This window comes from Ascaphus truei, chromosome 14 (genome assembly GCF_040206685.1).
Source record: "Ascaphus truei isolate aAscTru1 chromosome 14, aAscTru1.hap1, whole genome shotgun sequence".
Classification (NCBI taxonomy): domain Eukaryota; kingdom Metazoa; phylum Chordata; class Amphibia; order Anura; family Ascaphidae; genus Ascaphus; species Ascaphus truei.
In genome coordinates, this window is record NC_134496.1 from 7,235,632 (window position 1) to 7,253,993 (window position 18,362).

Sequence of the window (18,362 nt, forward strand, 5' to 3'; positions counted from 1 at the left end):
ATTTTTGTCACATTGGAAGTAGCTTTGGCTATCTTTGTTTGTTTTTTGTTGTATACATTTAGCCACGCCCACTAGCACTCCTTTTGACACTTATATGCATATATATATATTATGTGGTAATGGTTGGGGTTTCTCAGAGCTTGTTGGGTATCTGTGTGGTTAAGTATTGGGTTCAACCTGTTAGCCAGGATTTTACTATAAAGTTTCAGATCGGCCTGAGCAGTGAGATTGGCCTATAACTGCCACAGCATAGAGGGTCCTCACCCTCTTTAGGAATCACCACTATATTGGCTTTCGTCATCTGTGAGGGGATTTGTTTTCCACTAAGAAAATCGTTAAATAAATCTAGTAAACATGGTCCTAGGATTCCTATAAAATGTTTGTAATACAAATTTGAGAAACCATCTGGGCAAGGGGCCTTTGATGGCTGCAGTGAGGCAACCGCCCTTGTTAGCTCTATCTGAGTTAATTTTGTGCTTAAAATGTTAGGATCTACCTCTGTCAGTTTCGCACGGTTGCATTTTCTAATATAATCCTCTATCTGGGACAAGTCCGGGGTTTTAGAAGTTAGAGATGAGTTATCTAGGTTATAGAAGTCCGTATAGAATTTAGCAAATTCCTCTGCTATCTCAGAGGGATTGTATGTCACTTCTCCTTTCATTCTAATGGCAGGGACCAAAGTTCCCGACCTAATCCCCCTGAGTTTATTTGCCAGCAGACGGTCTGCCTTATCTCCTTTATCATAATGCATCCGTTTAGTCCACCTCAGGGCCTTCTCTACCTCTTCTAATTGTAAGCTCTTGAGTTCTAGTCTTGCCTGACTTAAAATTTTATTGAGTTTCCTTGACGGATTTTTCTTGTGTGACTGTTCTAACTGTACTATTTTTTCCGTTAAAAATGTTTGTTTCTCTATTTTTATCCTCTTTCTATACGTAGCTATTGAAATAAGCCGTCCTCTGATCGTGGCCTTATGCGCCTTCCATATTACTGCTGTTGATTCTACAGATCCGTTATTAATATGGAAGTAATTTTTAAGCGACTGTCCAATTTGAGTACTAATCTCTGGGTAATTTAATAGTGAATCGTTCATCCTCCAATGGAATGATCGCGTCCTAATAAATGGGGGATCGAGCAAGATCGCCACGGAGGCTTGGTCTGACCACGTAATAGGCCCTATATCTGAGTAGACTGATACTTCCAAGATACTTGGCGATACAAATATATTATCAATTCTTGAATACGAGTCATGTGGGGTCGAGTAAAAAGAATAATCCCTCTGTCCTTTGTGTGCCACGCCAGGCATCCCATAGTCCAAATTATTTGAGTTGCAGTCTAAATTTCTTTGCTACACTGTAGGTCATTGCGGAGTGTGGATATTCTGAGTGAGTGGACTTGTCCATGTCTGGATCTGGTACCATTTAAAATCCCCTCCCAGGATCAGTTGCTGATCTCCACTTTCCCCCATCGATTCCAATGTTTCCCTTAAAAATCAATTTGACCCTCGTTGGGAGCGTAAATATATACTATCGTAATCTGATGGCCTGAGAGGAACACGCGGACCACCAGGGACCTCTCTCCTTTATCCCTCTTGACCTCCAGTGTCTGGAACGGAATACCTTGTTTTATCAATAACGCAACCCCCCTTTTTTTACTGGTAAAAGACGAGTAGAAGGCTATAGGGTAAGTGCCACTGAAAGTATTCAGGGGCTCGTGGGTGTCAAAATGTGTCTCTTGTAGAAAAACAATATCTGCTTTCAGATTCCTACATTCTCTTAGGGCTAATCTGCGCTTACCATTGCTATTAAGGCCTTTAACATTCATGAATACTAACTTCAATGGCGCTTGACTAGTCATTCCCAATATCGTGCCTCTCTCTCTCATGTGAAAGTTGTGAACGAAAAAGATTGATGGTTTTGGGGGACAGGCGGGAAGAAAAAAAATAGGGGAACTTTCCCACTCCGGGAACTTGGATACTTACAAAAAAAAACAAAAAATTAAACTACAAAAAAGGATGAGTGTAACCAGCCACTCGTCCGTAATTTGCTGCCAGGCCCTACTTGGCCTGGCGGGCATAAGCCCCTACTGGGGACAACCTGACGTTGGGCATACAGGGCTTCTTCGTACCCCACACACCCCGCCTTCCTCTATTCTCAGCCCCTTGATCGCACCTGAATCCTGGTTGTAGCCAGGGCTCGCAAACAGCACGATCGTTGTTTTTATTTCACCGATCAGCAGACCAACTTCCAAGATATAGATGGTCAACTCCAAGACTCTGATGAAACAGCCCCTACAAAAATTATAAGGAATAAAAAAGGGAGAAACAAGGGGGAGCAAAATTAAAAAAAACAAGAGGGAAGCAAACATGGTTATAGAATCGGCGTAGACTTCTCACGATCACGTATGGAGAAAGCAGCCGTGGATTCCAGTTAAATCTTCCAAAGTTCTAGAGAACCACAGGAGAGTGGTTTGACAGGAGTCCCTCAAAGGCACAGACGGTCTTGGGTCTTTTATCTCCGGGCAACTGCACCCTCAGCCGATCGATCGATCATCGTCTGCGTCGTCGTCCCGAGGTCTTTGTCATTGGCCCGCTCCATTCCTGGGGGTCAGACCCAGCGCCGATAGAAAGGATGCTGATTCTTCGGGGTACCGGATCGAGATCTGTCTGCCATCATGGTTGCCTTCAAGGCGGAATAGAAAAGCCCATCGGTAGCGAATACCCTTTTCTTAAAGTACCACCGTTACTGATCGTAGCCCTCTCCTCCTCTCGATTGTCATCCTGGACAGGCCCTGAAAGATTTGGGTGGAGCTGTTTTCAAATTCAATTGAGCCTCTGTTTCTGCAGCCTTTTATAATCCTTTCCTTGGTTGCATATTGATGGCGCCTTAGGACCACATCTCTGCTTCTTTTGGGGTCATCAAATCTCAGTCCCAAGGCTCTATGAGCTCTATCCATCATAAGATCGCCATTTGTAGCTGAGGGTCAATTGACGTAAACAGTCTTTTAAGATATGGCTGGAGGGTTTCCGCGGACACCGAATTGGGGACATGCCGGTTTAGTAAATTCTGCCTTCGCTCCCTGTTCTCCATATCATCCATTCCGTCCCTCATAGCTCTTATCTCGTCATTGAGACGCAGGACCTCGTCGTCAGTATTGACTTAGTTTTGTAGGTTTTCAAGCTCCGTAGTTCTTTTAGCTAATACAGAAACTTCTGTTTTAAATTCCCTTACGGTTCTATCCAGAGCTGACTGAAACTTGCTTGCATTTCTTTAAGCATGTTCTGGAGGTCCTGTGTCTCCCTCTGTCATAGTCAATTCTCTGTCAGTAGCAGCTCCCCCCACTGCCTCCTCACCTGCTGTGGCCCTCTCTGGCTGATATCTTAGTGTGGATTTTCTGTTAGGGATATCCCCCTCAAGATCTGTTAATTGCCCCTCTCCCTTGTTGTTGTTGTTGCCTGCAGGTGCGCACTCCTGTGCGCTCAGCTCAGCGGCGCCATCTTTGTTTTTTCTTTTCTCCGGTGCCGCTTGCTGCGGAAGCGGGAGAGATTCGGGGTCCCCGGCTTCGGTGTCTTCTTAGAGGACATCCCAGCCCGTTGCCCTGGCTGGTCGGATGTCTCGTGGTGCTAAACGAAGCGGCGATTTTAAGTAATTTTCTGGGCTGGGTGCACGGAGCTTCCTTAGCCTGCGTGCACCCGCATTGACGTCACGCGCGCGCCCAGTTCGTACCCTCACTTTTTAATTACACTTCTCTTGAGTGGACCCCCAGTTGGCTTGTAGGTTACCACCACAGTAATATCGCCCTCTCTCCCTTTCTGTTAGATACGCCTTTCCAAAATGAGGCCCAAAGAGCTTGCACAAGATTACAATTTGCCGATATCAGGCACGGTCTTGCTACTTGTTTTTTTAACCCCTTTGGTGCTAGAGGGGTCAGGAATAATAACCCAGCTCTATTTCTGCATGTGATGCTCATTATCCTTGTGTCCCAGGTGTCGTCCATGGGCAGTGGATCCGAGCACCTGATGGATGGCATCTCGCAGTGTGAACAGTTGGCGAAGGAGAAGGGGGAGCAGGAGAAACACGCCCCCTGGCGCCTGTTCTTCCGCAAGGAGATCTTCACCCCCTGGCATGACTCCACCGAAGACCCTGTGAGCACCGGACTAATCTACAACCAGGTCACCCGCGGCCTGCGCTTCGGGGAGTATCGATGCGAGAAGGTGAGGGGTGTGGTACTGCCACGGTGGTGCGAGAGAGAGATTAACTTCAATAGGAAGGGTGGGGAAGGTAATGTTCCTGCAGAAGGGGGAGAGAAGGTAATGCTCTTAGCAATGAGATGCAGGATGATGGTACTTAATGCATTGGTAACTGTACACAACCTTGCTTCTTACCATAATTTATAGGAGTTTTAGGCCCTAATTCTATATATGGTGAAGCTGCTGGAGAAGATTATAGTCCCACTCATTTGAATGAAGCAGAACTCTTCTCCAGCACTGGGAAACTGCTTCACAGCACATAGAATAACGGTGAGAATACTGGTATTAGACCTCTATTCAATATACTGGACGGTGAAGCAAACTTCAATTAAACAGAGCTAAAAGCTTGCCAAGGCAGGGAAAGGCGTCTTCACAGCATATTAATATAGGGCCAGTGAGAGCGTGGACAGAGTTCTAAGACATGGGAAGAGGGAGAGTCACATCCCCGGAGACGTGAGAGAGTAATGTTCCTGGGAAAGTGGGAAATAAGTATTGTTATTTAGAACATAGAAATTCTCTGCAGTGGCTTCTACAAAGTCGTGCTATGCAGCGCGGGCGACATTCTGCATCGTGGGTGGTTGAGAGCAAATGAAAATTCCATTTGTGAGCACATTCCCACATCTCAGACAGGTCTGCACCCTCTTTCCCTATTAACTCTTAGCATACAAACCTTTCACTGCAGCCAGGGGTTCTGGGTAATGACATGCAAATGAACACTCACTCAGTGTGTCACTTTTTGCTTCTTGCCCATCTTAACATGGACCCCTTTTGGTGGTTTATGAAATGATGACCTGCTGAATATATCCTCTGCAGGATGGGTTGTGTTGAGCTGACAATCCGCAGGCTTTAAATTCATTTGCAGGTGTTCAGACTGAGGGACTTGTGGTCTTATTCAAGAAGCTTCAAAGCGGCCGGTCATACTGTGATCGGCCAAAATGTCCCATTCAAGTCAGTTTTCGTCTGCTCGCAGTGTGATGGGCCGCGCTGAGCTTTATTAATAAGCCCCAATGCTTTACAGCCAGTGAGTATGATTGAGTGAGGCTTTGCTATGAGCTAAATGACAAAAACAAAATAACTAAATTCAGCGCTAGACCTATATAAACAGTGCTGTGCACAATGAATTAAATAATAAATGCAGCCTAGTGTTCTATAAGGGGAATTATCTCTAGAACTCCCCAATACAATGGTGAATATACAAATATAGAAAATAACCTGGCGCAAAGTGTACAATATAATTGTGAATATTACTATAATAAGCCATGTCCATAAAAATAAAGGATATAAGTGATGAGAGTGGAGTCCTTCCTTTCAGATGTTTTGAGTGGTAAATGGACTCAGTTCCCAAGATTTGTGAAGAAAAACAGGAGGAGTTTTTTTTCCCTTTTTTGCTGCAGACTGTTATCCTGTGGTGTATGATAAAAACCATGGACAAAACATTGCGCAGTATTGTTTCATCAAATGAATTCCCCCATATACAGCTTCAACCCGTGCCTACTTACTAGATGCAAAGCAGGCAGCATGCAGTGGAGAGAATCTGTGATTTTCCAAGTCCCAGCGTTTTCAGGCACAGCACAAACCCCACGAGGTGCGCCGTCTTCGGATAGGCTCAGATAGAATCTTTTTCTCCAGGTGTTGTCATCTGTGTCCACTCCCGTATTCCTGTATATGCAACTCCAACCAGGGGTAAAAAAGGGGGCAGAGGATTGCGCAATACCTAAAAACCTTTTAATACCTCCAATGCACAAAACAGACATATACTCACAGACACAGTGAGTTTTAAAATCAATAGGAGCGCCCGACCCGGCTGTCCAGCAGCAAACACCAGTCCCTGGCATTCCTTGCCGGTAGCCGCGTGTATCTCACGATGCTCCGGTGTCAGCGCGGTGACGTCACCGCTTTCGCTTCCACACAGGTGGCTGAATGTGAAAACAGGCCGGCGTCTCCTTAGGCTCCTCCCTTGCTATGAGCTAGATTGATGGAGCAATGCTCTATAAGCAATGATTCCCAACAGGGGAGTTCGTGAGGTGTCTCCATGGGGTTCCCCCCGAAAAATATGTCATTGTGGATCCTTGGCAGTGTTGTGGGGTTCTGAGCCCTTGTGGGGACTGTGCACGTAGTAAGGCCCCAAACTGCACCTTAGTGTGGGTGGTATGGCTGTTAATTACAGCAGGATCTTCCAAAGTCACTCCCCACAATGCTTTGCATCCACAGCAGCAAAGCATTGTGGGATGTGAGTTTGGAAGCTCCCACAGCAATTGACAGCTGTAGCACCCATGCTATTTGGGGCCTTATTACGCGTGTGTTCCCCCATGAGTGCAGGACACTACTGCCTCTGATCTCTCACACTGTTCTGTTAGCGACAGTGTGATAAGTCGGCAATATTATTTATTAATTAGGGGTTTGCGAAACAAATATTTTCTAGCAGGAGGTGCACAATGTAATAAAGTTTGGGAACCGCTGCTCTGCAGCAGTGATGCGTAACCTTTTATTAGCCGTAACAAATATATTTAAATGTCTACTACACGAGTTTCCCCCTCCCCCCACTTGTTTTGTAAGTTTATCATGCATATTGTTTTTATGGCAATTCAGAACAATTCTTTTTAAAGGAATAACAAGAAATAATGCAAAAAGAAGCTTTAATAATATTTCTTATAATATTTATTATGGGACGTATTGGTGTTCAAAGGTTCATTTGGCTGTTTTATTTATTTGACTTGTTTTTGCAGTACCAGTAACTGCCCTAACACCGGCGCCATCGCCACTTGAAAATCGTTTAGCCACTTATCCATGTCGTTAGTATGTACATTTTAAAATGATATCGCAAAAAATAGACACAGACGAATGGAATAGCTCTGGTCTGACAGAACAGGTGAAATGACTACTGCAATTGTGTAAATTGTGTTTATCGTGCGCATGCGCGTTTAAAAAATGTAATTTCTTATTATTGTAGTGTTATCTGTATATAGGCAGCCCATGTTGTATAGCTGTGTCGTTGCCTCGACTACATATACATACATGATAATGCACACAGGCATGTGCATGCATACACATGGTACTTTTTAAGATAATAAAAATTATTAGTTGTTTTTATTCAGTTCATATTTGATTTTGTTCATAATTTTTTGGTGAACCTTAGAAATTTGCCAATGACCCGCATGGGGGTCACGACCCATGAGTTGCACACCGCTGCTTTATAGTGATGTAGTTTGAAGGAGTAATGCTGCTAAGGCAGTGAGTTTGGGGAATGGATTATTGGCAGTGAGTTTGGGGGATGGATTATTGGCAGTGAGTTTGGGGGATGGATTATTGGCAGTGCGTTTGGGGGATGGATTATTGGCAGTGAGTTTGGGGGATGGATTATTAGCAGTGAGTTTGGGGGATGGATTATTGGCAGTGTGTTTGGGGGATGGATTATTGGCAGTGCGTTTGGGGGATGTATTATTGGCAGTGAGTTTGGGGGATGGATTATTGACAGTGAGTTTGGGGGATGGATTATTGGCAGTGCGTTTGGGGGATGGATTATTGGCAGTGAGTTTGGGGGATGGATTATTGGCAGTGCGTTTGGGGGATGGATTATTGGCAGTGAGTTTGAGGGGATGGATTATTGGCAGTGAGTTTGAGGGGATGGATTATTGGCAGTGCGTTTGAGGGGATGGATTATTGGCAGTGAGTTTGGGGGATGGATTATTGCCAGTGCGTTTGGGGGATGGATTATTGGCAGTGAGTTTGGGGGATGGATTATTGGCAGTGAGTTTGGGGGATGGATTATTGGCAGTGCGTTTGGGGGATGGATTATTGGCAGTGCGTTTGGGGGAAGGATTATTAGCAGTGTGTTTGGGGGATGGATTATTAGCAGTGCGTTTGGGGGATGGATTATTGGCAGTGCGTTTGGGGGATGGATTATTAGCAGTGTGTTTGGGGGATGGATTATTGGCAGTGAGTTTGGGGGATGGATTATTAGCAGTGTGTTTGGGGGATGGATTATTGGCAGTGCGTTTGGGGGATGGATTATTGGCAGTGAGTTTGAGGGGATGGATTATTGGCAGTGAGTTTGGGGGATGGATTATTAGCAGTGTGTTTGGGGGATGGATTATTGGCAGTGCGTTTGGGGGATGGATTATTGGCAGTGTGTTTGGGGGATGGATTATTGGCAGTGTGTTTGGGGGATGGATTATTGGCAGTGAGTTTGGGGGATGGATTATTGGCAGTGCGTTTGGAGGATGGATTATTGGCAGTGCGTTTGGGGGATGGATTATTGGCAGTGCGTTTGGGGGATGGATTATTAGCAGTGTGTTTGGGGGATGGATTATTGGCAGTAAATTTGGGGGATGGATTATTGGCAGTGAGTTTGGGGGATGGATTATTGGCAGTGCGTTTGGGGGATGGATTATTGGCAGTGCGTTTGGGGGAAGGATTATTAGCAGTGTGTTTGGGGGATGGATTATTGGCAGTGCGTTTGGGGGATGGATTATTGGCAGTGCGTTTGGGGGATGGATTATTAGCAGTGTGTTTGGGGGATGGATTATTGGCAGTGAGTTTGGGGGATGGATTATTAGCAGTGTGTTTGGGGGATGGATTATTGGCAGTGCGTTTGGGGGATGGATTATTGGCAGTGAGTTTGAGGGGATGGATTATTGGCAGTGAGTTTGGGGGATGGATTATTAGCAGTGTGTTTGGGGGATGGATTATTGGCAGTGCGTTTGGGGGATGGATTATTGGCAGTGTGTTTGGGGGATGGATTATTGGCAGTGTGTTTGGGGGATGGATTATTGGCAGTGAGTTTGGGGGATGGATTATTGGCAGTGCGTTTGGGGGATGGATTATTGGCAGTGCGTTTGGGGGATGGATTATTGGCAGTGCGTTTGGGGGATGGATTATTAGCAGTGTGTTTGGGGGATGGATTATTGGCAGTAAGTTTGGGGGATGGATTATTGGCAGTGAGTTTGAGGGGATGGATTATTGGCAGTGAGTTTGGGGGATTGATTATTGGCAGTGAGTTTGAGGGGATGGATTATTGGCAGTGTGTTTGGGGGATGGATTATTGGCAGTGTGTTTGGGGGATGGATTATTGGCAGTGAGTTTGGGGGATGGGTTATTGGCAGTGCGTTTGGGGGATGGATTATTGGCAGTGCGTTTGGGGGATGGATTATTAGCAGTGTGTTTGGGGGATGAATTATTGGCAGTGAGTTTGGGGGATGGATTATTAGCAGTGTGTTTGGGGGATGGATTATTGGCAGTGCGTTTGGGGGATGGATTATTGGCAGTGAGTTTGGGGGATGGATTATTGGCAGTGAGTTTGGGGGATGGATTATTAGCAGTGTGTTTCGGGGATGGATTATTGGCAGTGTGTTTGGGGGATGGATTATTGGCAGTGCGTTTGGGGGATGGATTATTGGCAGTGAGTTTGGGGGATGGATTATTAGCAGTGTGTTTGGGGGATGGATTATTGGCAGTGCGTTTGGGGGATGGATTATTGGCAGTGCGTTTGGGGGATGGATTATTGGCAGTGAGTTTGGGGGATGGATTATTGGCAGTGAGTTTGGGGGATGGATTATTGGCAGTGCGTTTGGGGGATGGATTATTGGCAGTGCTTTGGGGGATGGATTATTGACAGTGAGTTTGGGGGATGGATTATTGGCAGTGCGTTTGGGGGATGGATTATTGGCAGTGAGTTTGGGGGATGGATTATGGGCAGTGCGTTTGGGGGATGGATTATTAGCAGTGAGTTTGGGGGATGGATTATTGGCAGTGCGTTTGGGGGATGGATTATTGGCAGTGAGTTTGGGGGATGGATTATTGGCAGTGAGTTTGGGGGATGGATTATTGGCAGTGCGTTTGGGGGATGGATTATTGGCAGTGAGTTTGGGGGATGGATTATTGGCAGTGCGTTTGGGGGATGGATTATTAGCAGTGAGTTTGGGGGATGGATTATTGGCAGTGTGTTTGGGGGATGGATTATTGGCAGTGCGTTTGGGGGATGGATTATTAGCAGTGAGTTTGGGGGATGGATTATTGGCAGTGCGTTTGGGGGATGGATTATTGGCAGTGAGTTTGGGGGATGGATTATTGGCAGTGAGTTTGGGGGATGGATTATTGGCAGTGCGTTTGGGGGATGGATTATTGGCAGTGCTTTGGGGGATGGATTATTGGCAGTGAGTTTGGGGGATGGATTATTGGCAGTGCGTTTGGGGGATGGATTATTGGCAGTGAGTTTGGGGGATGGATTATGGGCAGTGCGTTTGGGGGATGGATTATTAGCAGTGAGTTTGGGGGATGGATTATTGGCAGTGCGTTTGGGGGATGGATTATTGGCAGTGAGTTTGGGGGATGGATTATTGGCAGTGAGTTTGGGGGATGGATTATTGGCAGTGCGTTTGGGGGATGGATTATTGGCAGTGAGTTTGGGGGATGGATTATTGGCAGTGCGTTTGGGGGATGGATTATTAGCAGTGAGTTTGGGGGATGGATTATTGGCAGTGCGTTTGGGGGATGGATTATTGGCAGTGCGTTTGGGGGATGGATTATTAGCAGTGAGTTTGGGGGATGGATTATTGGCAGTGCGTTTGGGGGATGGATTATTGGCAGTGCGTTTGGGGGATGGATTATTGGCAGTGAGTTTGGGGGATGGATTATTGGCAGTGTGTTTGGGGGATGGATTCTTGGCAGTGCGTTTGGGGGATGGATTATTGGCAGTGCGTTTGGGGATGGATTATTGGCAGTGAGTTTGGGGGATGGATTATTGGCAGTGCGTTTGGGGGATGGATTATTGGCAGTGAGTTTGGGGGATGGATTATTGGCAGTGAGTTTGGGGGATGGATTATTGGCAGTGCGTTTGGGGGATGGATTATTGGCAGTGAGTTTGGGGGATGGATTATTGGCAGTGCTTTTGGGGGATGGATTATTGGCAGTGCGTTTGGGGGATGGATTATTGGCAGTGAGTTTGAGGGGATGGATTATTGGCAGTGAGTTTGGGGGATGGATTATTGGCAGTGCGTTTGGGGGATGGATTATTGGCAGTGTGTTTGGGGGATGGATTATTGGCAGTGCGTTTGGGGGATGGATTATTGGCAGTGTGTTTGGGGGATGGATTATTGGCAGTGTGTTTGAGGGGATGGATTATTGGCAGTGAGTTTGGGGGATGGATTATTGGCAGTGAGTTTGATGGGATGGATTATTGGCAGTGAGTTTGATGGGATGGATTATTGGCAGTGAGTTTGGGGGATGGATTATTGGCAGTGCGTTTGGGGGATGGATTATTGGCAGTGAGTTTGAGGGGATGGATTATTGGCAGTGAGTTTGATGGGATGGATTATTGGCAGTGTGTTTGAGGGGATGGATTATTGGCAGTGCGTTTGGGGGATGGATTATTGGCAGTGAGTTTGATGGGATGGATTATTGGCAGTGAGTTTGAGGGATGGATTATTGGCAGTGAGTTTGAGGGATGGATTATTGGCAGTGAGTTTGGGGTATGGATTATTGGCAGTGTGTTTGAGGGGATGGATTATTGGCAGTGAGTTTGATGGGATGGATTATTGGCAGTGAGTTTGGGGGATGGATTATTGGCAGTGCGTTTGGGGGATGGATTATTGGCAGTGCGTTTGGGGGATGGATTATTGGCAGTGAGTTTGAGGGGATGGATTCTTGACAGTGAGTTTGGGGGATGGATTATTGGCAGTGTGTTTGGGGGATGGATTATTTGCAGTGCGTTTGGGGGATGGATTATTGGCAGTGCGTTTGGGGGATGGATTATTGGCAGTGCGTTTGGGGGATGGATTATTGGCAGTGCGTTTGGGGGATGGATTATTGGCAGTGCGTTTGGGGGATGGATTATTGGCAGTGCGTTTGGGGGATGGATTATTGGCAGTGCGTTTGGGGGATGGATTATTGGCAGTGCGTTTGGGAGATGGATTATTGGCAGTGCGTTTGGGGGATGGATTATTGGCAGTGCGTTTGGGGGATGGATTATTGGCAGTGCGTTTGGGGGATGGATTATTTGCAGTGCGTTTGGGGGATGGATTATTGGCAGTGCGTTTGGGGGATGGATTATTGGCAGTGCGTTTGGGGGATGGATTATTGGCAGTGAGTTTGATAGGATGGATTATTGGCAGTGCGTTTGGGGGATGGATTATTGGCAGTGAGTTTGGGGGATGGATTATTGGCAGTGCGTTTGGGGGATGGATTATTGGCAGTGCGTTTGGGGGATGGATTATTAGCAGTGAGTTTGGGGGATGGATTATTGGCAGTGAGTTTGGGGGATGGATTATTGGCAGTGCGTTTGGGGGATGGATTATTGGCAGTGCGTTTGGGGGATGGATTATTGGCAGTGCGTTTGGGGGTTGGATTATTGGCAGTGCGTTTGGGGGATGGATTATTGGCAGTGCGTTTGGGGGATGGATTTTTGGCAGTGCGTTTGGGGGATGGATTATTGGCAGTGCGTTTGGGGGATGGATTATTAGCAGTGAGTTTGGGGGATGGATTATTGGCAGTGCGTTTGGGGTATGGATTATTGGCAGTGCGTTTGGGGGATGGATTATTGGCAGTGCGTTTGGGGGATGGATTATTGGCAGTGCGTTTGGGGGATGGATTATTGGCAGTGCGTTTGGGGGATGGATTATTGGCAGTGCGTTTGGGGGATGGATTATTGGCAGTGCGTTTGGGGGATGGATTATTGGCAGTGCGTTTGGGGGATGGATTATTGGCAGTGCATTTGGGGGATGTATTATTGGCAGTGAGTTTGGGGGATGGATTATTGACAGTGAGTTTGGGGGATGGATTATTGGCAGTGCGTTTGGGGGATGGATTATTGGCAGTGAGTTTGGGGGATGGATTATTGGCAGTGCGTTTGGGGGATGGATTATTGGCAGTGCGTTTGGGGGATGGATTATTGGCAGTGCGTTTGGGGGATGGATTATTGGCAGTGAGTTTGGGGGATGGATTATTGACAGTGAGTTTGGGGGATGGATTCTTGGCAGTGAGTTTGAGGGGATGGATTATTGGCAGTGCGTTTGGGGGATGGATTATTGGAAGTGCGTTTGGGGGATGGATTATTGGCAGTGCGTTTGGGGGATGGATTATTGGCAGTGCGTTTGGGGGATGGATTATTGGCAGTGAGTTTGGGGGATGGATTATTGACAGTGAGTTTGGGGGATGGATTATTGGCAGTGAGTTTGGGGGATGGATTATTGGCAGTGAGTTTGGGGGATGGATTATTGGCAGTGTGTTTGGGGGATGGATTCTTGGCAGTGAGTTTGAGGGGATGGATTATTGGCAGTGAGTTTGGGGGATGGATTATTGGCAGTGAGTTTGGGGGATGGATTATTGGCAGTGCGTTTGGGGGATGGATTATTAGCAGTGAGTTTGGGGGATGGATTATTGGCAGTGAGTTTGGGGGATGGATTATTGGCAGTGCATTTGGGGGATGTATTATTGGCAGTGAGTTTGGGGGATGGATTATTGACAGTGAGTTTGGGGGATGGATTATTGGCAGTGCATTTGGGGGATGGATTATTGGCAGTGAGTTTGGGGGATGGATTATTGGCAGTGCGTTTGGGGGATGGATTATTGGCAGTGCGTTTGGGGGATGGATTATTGGCAGTGCGTTTGGGGGATGGATTATTGGCAGTGAGTTTGGGGGATGGATTATTGACAGTGAGTTTGGGGGATGGATTCTTGGCAGTGAGTTTGAGGGGATGGATTATTGGCAGTGCGTTTGGGGGATGGATTATTGGAAGTGCGTTTGGGGGATGGATTATTGGCAGTGCGTTTGGGGGATGGATTATTGGCAGTGCGTTTGGGGGATGGATTATTGGCAGTGAGTTTGGGGGATGGATTATTGACAGTGAGTTTGGGGGATGGATTATTGGCAGTGAGTTTGGGGGATGGATTATTGGCAGTGAGTTTGGGGGATGGATTATTGGCAGTGTGTTTGGGGGATGGATTCTTGGCAGTGAGTTTGAGGGGATGGATTATTGGCAGTGAGTTTGGGGGATGGATTATTGGCAGTGAGTTTGGGGGATGGATTATTGGCAGTGCGTTTGGGGGATGGATTATTAGCAGTGAGTTTGGGGGATGGATTATTGGCAGTGAGTTTGAGGGGATGGATTATTGGCAGTGTGTTTGGGGGATGGATTCTTGGCAGTGAGTTTGAGGGGATGGATTATTGGCAGTGCGTTTGGGGGATGGATTATTGGCAGTGCGTTTGGGGGATGGATTATTAGCAGTGAGTTTGGGGGATGGATTATTGGCAGTGCATTTGGGGAATGGATTATTGGCAGTGAGTTTGGGGGATGGATTATTGGCAGTGTGTTTGGGGGATGGATTATTGGCAGTGCGTTTGGGGGATGGATTATTGGCAGTTAGTTTGGGGGATGGATTATTGGCAGTGCGTTTGGGGGATGGATTATTGGCAGTGCGTTTGGGGGATGGATTATTGGCAGTGCGTTTGGGGGATGGATTATTGGCAGTGAGTTTGAGGGGATGGATTCTTGACAGTGAGTTTGGGGGATGGATTATTGGCAGTGCGTTTGGGGGATGGATTATTGGCAGTGCGTTTGGGGGATGGATTCTTGGCAGTGCGTTTGGGGGATGGATTATTAGCAGTGAGTTTGGGGGATGGATTCTTGGCAGTGAGTTTGAGGGGATGGATTATTGACAGTGAGTTTGGGGGATGGATTATTGGCAGTGAGTTTGAGGGGATGGATTATTGGCAGTGAGTTTGGGGGATGGATTATTGGCAGTGAGTTTGAGGGGATGGATTATTGGCAGTGAGTTTGAGGGGATGGATTCTTGGCAGTGAGTTTGGGGGATGGATTATTGGCAGTGCGTTTGGGGGATGGATTATTGGCAGTGCGTTTGGGGGATGGATTATTGGCAGTGTGTTTGGGGGATGGATTATTGGCAGTGCGTTTAAGGGGATGGATTATTGGCAGTGAGTTTGGGGGATGGATTATTGGCAGTGCGTTTGGGTGATGGATTATTGGCAGTGTGTTTGGGGGATGGATTATTGGCAGTGAGTTTGGGGGATGGATTATTGGCAGTGTGTTTGGGGGATGGATTATTGGCAGTGTGTTTGGGGGATGGATTCTTGGCAGTGAGTTTGAGGGGATGGATTATTGGCAATGCGTTTGGGGGATGGATTATTGGCAGTGAGTTTGGGGGATGGTAATTGGCAGTGAGTTTGAGGAGATGGATTCTTGGCAGTGAGTTTGAGGGGATGGATTATTGACAGTGAGTTTGGGGGATGGATTATTGGCAGTGTGTTTGAGGGGATGGATTATTGGCAGTGAGTTTGAGGGGATGGATTCTTGGCAGTGAGTTTGAGGGGATGGATTATTGACAGTGAGTTTGGGGGATGGATTATTGGCAGTGAGTTTGAGAGGATGGATTCTTGGCAGTGAGTTTGAGGGGATGGATTATTGACAGTGAGTTTGGGGGATGGATTATTGGCAGTGTGTTTGAGGGGATGGATTCTTGGCAGTGAGTTTGAGGGGATGGATTATTGACAGTGAGTTTGGGGGATGGATTATTGGCAGTGAGTTTGAGGGGATGGATTATTGGCAGTGTGTTTGGGGGATGGATTATTGGCAGTGCGTTTGGGGGATGGATTATTGGCAGTGTGTTTGGGGGATGGATTATTGGCAGTGCGTTTGGGGGATGGATTATTGGCAGTTAGTTTGGGGGATGGATTATTGGCAGTGCGTTTGGGGGATGGATTATTGGCAGTGCGTTTGGGGGATGGATTATTGGCAGTGCGTTTGGGGGATGGATTATTGGCAGTGAGTTTGAGGGGATGGATTCTTGACAGTGAGTTTGGGGGATGGATTATTGGCAGTGCGTTTGGGGGATGGATTATTGGCAGTGCGTTTGGGGGATGGATTCTTGTCAGTGCGTTTGGGGGATGGATTCTTGTCAGTGCGTTTGGGGGATGGATTCTTGGCAGTGCGTTTGGGGGATGGATTATTGGCAGTGCGTTTGGGGGATGGATTATTGGCAGTGCGTTTGGGGGATGGATTATTGGCAGTGCGTTTGGGGGATGGATTATTGGCACTGTGTTTGGGGGATGGATTATTGGCAGTGAGTTTGGGGGATGGATTATTGGCAGTGAGTTTGAGGGGATGGATTCTTGACAGTGAGTTTGGGGGATGGATTATTGGCAGTGCGTTTGGGGGATGGATTATTGGCAGTGCGTTTGGGGGATGGAATATTGGCAGTGCGTTTGGGGGATGGATTATTGGCAGTGTGTTTGGGGGATGGATTATTGGCAGTGCGTTTGGGGGATGGATTATTGGCAGTGCGTTTGGGGGATGGATTATTGGCAGTGAGTTTGAGGGGATGGATTCTTGGCAGTGAGTTTGGGGGATGGATTATTGGCAGTGAGTTTGAGGGGATGGATTATTGGCAGTGAGTTTGAGGGGATGGATTATTGGCAGTGCGTTTTGGGGATGGATTCTTGGCAGTGCGTTTGGGGGATGGATTCTTGGCAGTGCGTTTGGGGGATGGATTATTGGCAGTGCGTTTGGGGGATGGATTATTGGCAGTGCGTTTGGGGGATGGATTATTGGCAGTGCGTTTGGGGGATGGATTATTGGCAGTGTGTTTGGGGGATGGATTATTGGCAGTGAGTTTGGGGGATGGATTATTGGCAGTGAGTTTGAGGGGATGGATTCTTGACAGTGAGTTTGGGGGATGGATTATTGGCAGTGCGTTTGGGGGATGGATTATTGGCAGTGCGTTTGGGGGATGGATTATTGGCAGTGCGTTTGGGGGATGGATTATTGGCAGTGAGTTTGAGGGGATGGATTCTTGGCAGTGAGTTTGGGGGATGGATTATTGGCAGTGAGTTTGAGGGGATGGATTATTGGCAGTGAGTTTGAGGGGATGGATTCTTGGCAGTGAGTTTGGGGGAGGTATTATTGGCAGTGCGTTTGGGGGATGGATTATTGGCAGTGCGTTTGGGGGATGGATTATTGGCAGTGCGTTTGGGGGATGGATTATTGGCAGTGCGTTTGGGGGATGGATTATTGGCAGTGCGTTTGGGGGATGGATTATTGGCAGTGTGTTTGGGGGATGGATTATTGGCAGTGAGTTTGGGGGATGGATTATTGGCAGTGAGTTTGAGGGGATGGATTCTTGACAGTGAGTTTGGGAGATGGATTATTGGCAGTGCGTTTGGGGGATGGATTATTGGAAGTGCGTTTGGGGGATGGATTATTGGCAGTGCGTTTGGGGGATGGATTATTGGCAGTGTGTTTGGGGGATGGATTATTGGCAGTGCGTTTGGGGGATGGATTATTGGCAGTGCGTTTGGGGGATGGATTATTGGCAGTGAGTTTAAGGGGATGGATTCTTGGCAGTGAGTTTGGGGGATGGATTATTGGCAGTGAGTTTGAGGGGATGGATTATTGGCAGTGAGTTTGAGGGGATGGATTCTTGGCAGTGAGTTTGGGGGATGGATTATTGGCAGTGCGTTTGGGGGATGGATTATTGGCAGTGTGTTTGGGGGATGGATTATTGGCAGTGCGTTTGAGAGGATGGATTATTGGCAGTGAGTTTGGGGGATGGATTCTTGGCAGTGAGTTTGAGGGGATGGATTATTGGCAGTGAGTTTGAGGGGATAGATTCTTGGCAGTGAGTTTGATGGGATGGATTATTGGCAGTGAGTTTGGGGGATGGATTATTGGCAGTGCGTTTGGGGGATGGATTATTGGCAGTGCGTTTAAGGGGATGGATTATTGGCAGTGCGTTTGGGGGATGGATTATTGGCAGTGTGTTTGGGGGATGAATTATTGGCAGTGAGTTTGGGGGATGGATTATTGGCAGTGTGTTTGGGGGATGGATTATTGGCAGTGCGTTTGGGGGATGGATTATTGGCAGTGCGTTTGAGGGGATGGATTCTTGGCAGTGCATTTGGGGGATGGATTATTGGCAGTGCGTTTGGGGGATGGATTATTGGCAGTGAGTTTGGGGGATGGATTATTGGCAGTGAGTTTGGGGGATGGATTATTGGCAGTGCGTTTGGGGGATGGATTATTGGCAGTGCGTTTGGGGGATGGATTATTGGCAGTGTGTTTGGGGGATGGATTATTGGCAGTGCGTTTGGGGGATGGATTATTGGCAG

General features: G+C 47.2%; 1 protein-coding gene across 6 annotated transcripts in view; it reads left to right on the forward strand.

Moving 5' to 3' along the window:
- The window catches only part of MYO7B (myosin VIIB), a 234,965-nt gene that overhangs the window by 132,928 nt on the left and 83,675 nt on the right, over positions 1-18,362 (forward strand). For all 6 annotated transcript variants that reach the window (XM_075569626.1, XM_075569627.1, XM_075569629.1 and 3 more), the window contains one exon: positions 3,983-4,210. In XM_075569626.1, coding sequence (XP_075425741.1) covers positions 3,983-4,210 — 228 coding nt within the window. The remainder of the gene's footprint in view (positions 1-3,982; positions 4,211-18,362) is intronic.